This window comes from Buceros rhinoceros, unplaced genomic scaffold (genome assembly GCF_000710305.1).
Source record: "Buceros rhinoceros silvestris isolate BGI_N320 unplaced genomic scaffold, ASM71030v1 scaffold23670, whole genome shotgun sequence".
NCBI classification, from domain to species: Eukaryota; Metazoa; Chordata; class Aves; order Bucerotiformes; family Bucerotidae; genus Buceros; species Buceros rhinoceros.
Genome location: NW_010388200.1, coordinates 1,680 through 3,333, shown reverse-complemented (window position 1 = coordinate 3,333; position 1,654 = coordinate 1,680). Strand labels below are relative to the sequence as shown.

Sequence of the window (1,654 nt, the reverse complement as noted above, 5' to 3'; positions counted from 1 at the left end):
CGGCTTCAAACCGCCGCAGCCAGTAGTCAGCATCCTTGTAGCCTTCCACAAAGAGCTGGAAGGAGCCCACCTGAAGCAAGGAGAGTCTACGTTACAGGAGGCCAGAGCAGCAGTGACAGGCAGGTGGAGAGGCCAGCAGCCCTACCTTGGGTGGCAGACCAATGCGGTTGAAGCGCTGACCAACTTTCGGCACCTTCTCCAGGGCCAGCCTCTTTCCTCGGGACTTCACCCTGTCAATGGCACTGTAGTTGAAGGTCTCACTGGCCAGATACACCACCTGCAGGGACAGGAGGGCAGACGTCAGCAGGGCCACCTGGCACTTACCACAGGACGGGCTGATAAAACCAAGACACAGCATTTCCCACAGCTCTGCTCAGCACAAGGATCCCCACGGCTTGAGGAGGGTCAGTCCTAGTCCAGAGGTCTCAACAAAACATCTCAGAAGCCAGCAATGCCACGAGACAAGGCACAAGCAGAACTGTGCGGAAGCACATGAAAACCTCCTCCCAGCAGCTGTCCCCTCACCTTTGTGCGGGGAACAATGTTGAGTTCCAGTTTCTGGTCCACCAGGCTGGCACCTGCCTCCGACAAGTAGCCCTGGTTGAGGACGAGACAGTCCCTCCCAAAGCAGCATGGGCAGCACAACTTCTGTAGCCACTTGGTCCACTTGGGGTTCAGGTGCCCGTACGGTTCCTCGTTCTTGGGCTTGAAGACGCCAATGATCTTCTGTGAGTGGGAGAAAGGAGGGCTAACTCAAGGCAGCTGGCTAGGACACCCCTCCCCGAGCCAGCCTGTTGTGGGGACACTCAGGAATGGGCCTGGAACAGCCCCTCACTGGGGCAAGAGCCAATCCCTGGGACCAGACCCCACAGCTTCCAGGGGGGAGGCAGGAAAGGGGTTTGGGAGGAGCCCTTCCCCAGACAGTGCCCCATCCTACTAGAGCAGGGTGCTGCCCAAAGATATTCATACCTAGTTCCGGCACCTGGAAACACCCCTCCTTGACCCAGAAGACACCAGTGAGAATGCTGTCCCCTGGTAAACACCCCAATGACCTTTGGATGGCTGGGGAGAGCTACTGCTCGCTGCTGCTCATTAAGTCCACCCAGGAGAGGGAAGGGGATAGCGATCCCTCCCCTGGCTCCAACATCCATTGAATGGAGCTGATCCCGAACTGACCAGAGGGAATGGGACCAGAACAGCAAGCAGCTGGAGGAGCCCTGAGGAGCCCAGGGCTCTGTGCTGGGGGGCTCAGTTAGGGACGGCAGAGGGGCTGGCTCTCTGGGTACACTGTGGGAAAGAGGGCACACGCAGCTGGTACCAGCAGCATTCCCAGCCCCGCATACATCGATTCAACAGCAGGGACACCAGCACAGGCACCCCACCACTGCAGAGGGCACAGCAGCCTTGTGCTAGGCACTGCACCAGTACCAAGCCAGCACTGCCAAGCCACACAGCCAAGACAAGGGCTAGGGCAGGGGCAAGGCCACTTGCCCCCATGGGCCAGGCACCCCTGGGGGGCTGTGCAACAGCTCCGGGCTGGCAGCCCCTGTTCCAGAGTGACTGTCAAGCACACAGGACCAGCGCTCCTCCCCACGGCTGGCATCAGCCCCAGCTTGAGTAGGCGGCACTTCCCCAAGCTGAGCTCCTGCCACAA

The 1,654-nt window shown here is 59.7% G+C and overlaps 1 protein-coding gene across 1 annotated transcript in view; it reads right to left on the bottom strand.

The window, feature by feature from the left end:
- The window catches only part of PI4K2A (phosphatidylinositol 4-kinase type 2 alpha), a gene marked incomplete at its 5' end in the record, with an annotated part of 3,201 nt that extends 2,475 nt beyond the window's left edge, over window positions 1-726 (bottom strand). The window contains 3 exons of the mRNA XM_010145156.1: window positions 3-70; window positions 146-277; window positions 526-726. Coding sequence (XP_010143458.1) covers window positions 3-70; window positions 146-277; window positions 526-726 — 401 coding nt within the window. The remainder of the gene's footprint in view (window positions 1-2; window positions 71-145; window positions 278-525) is intronic.
- Window positions 727-1,654: the final 928 nt, after the last annotated feature.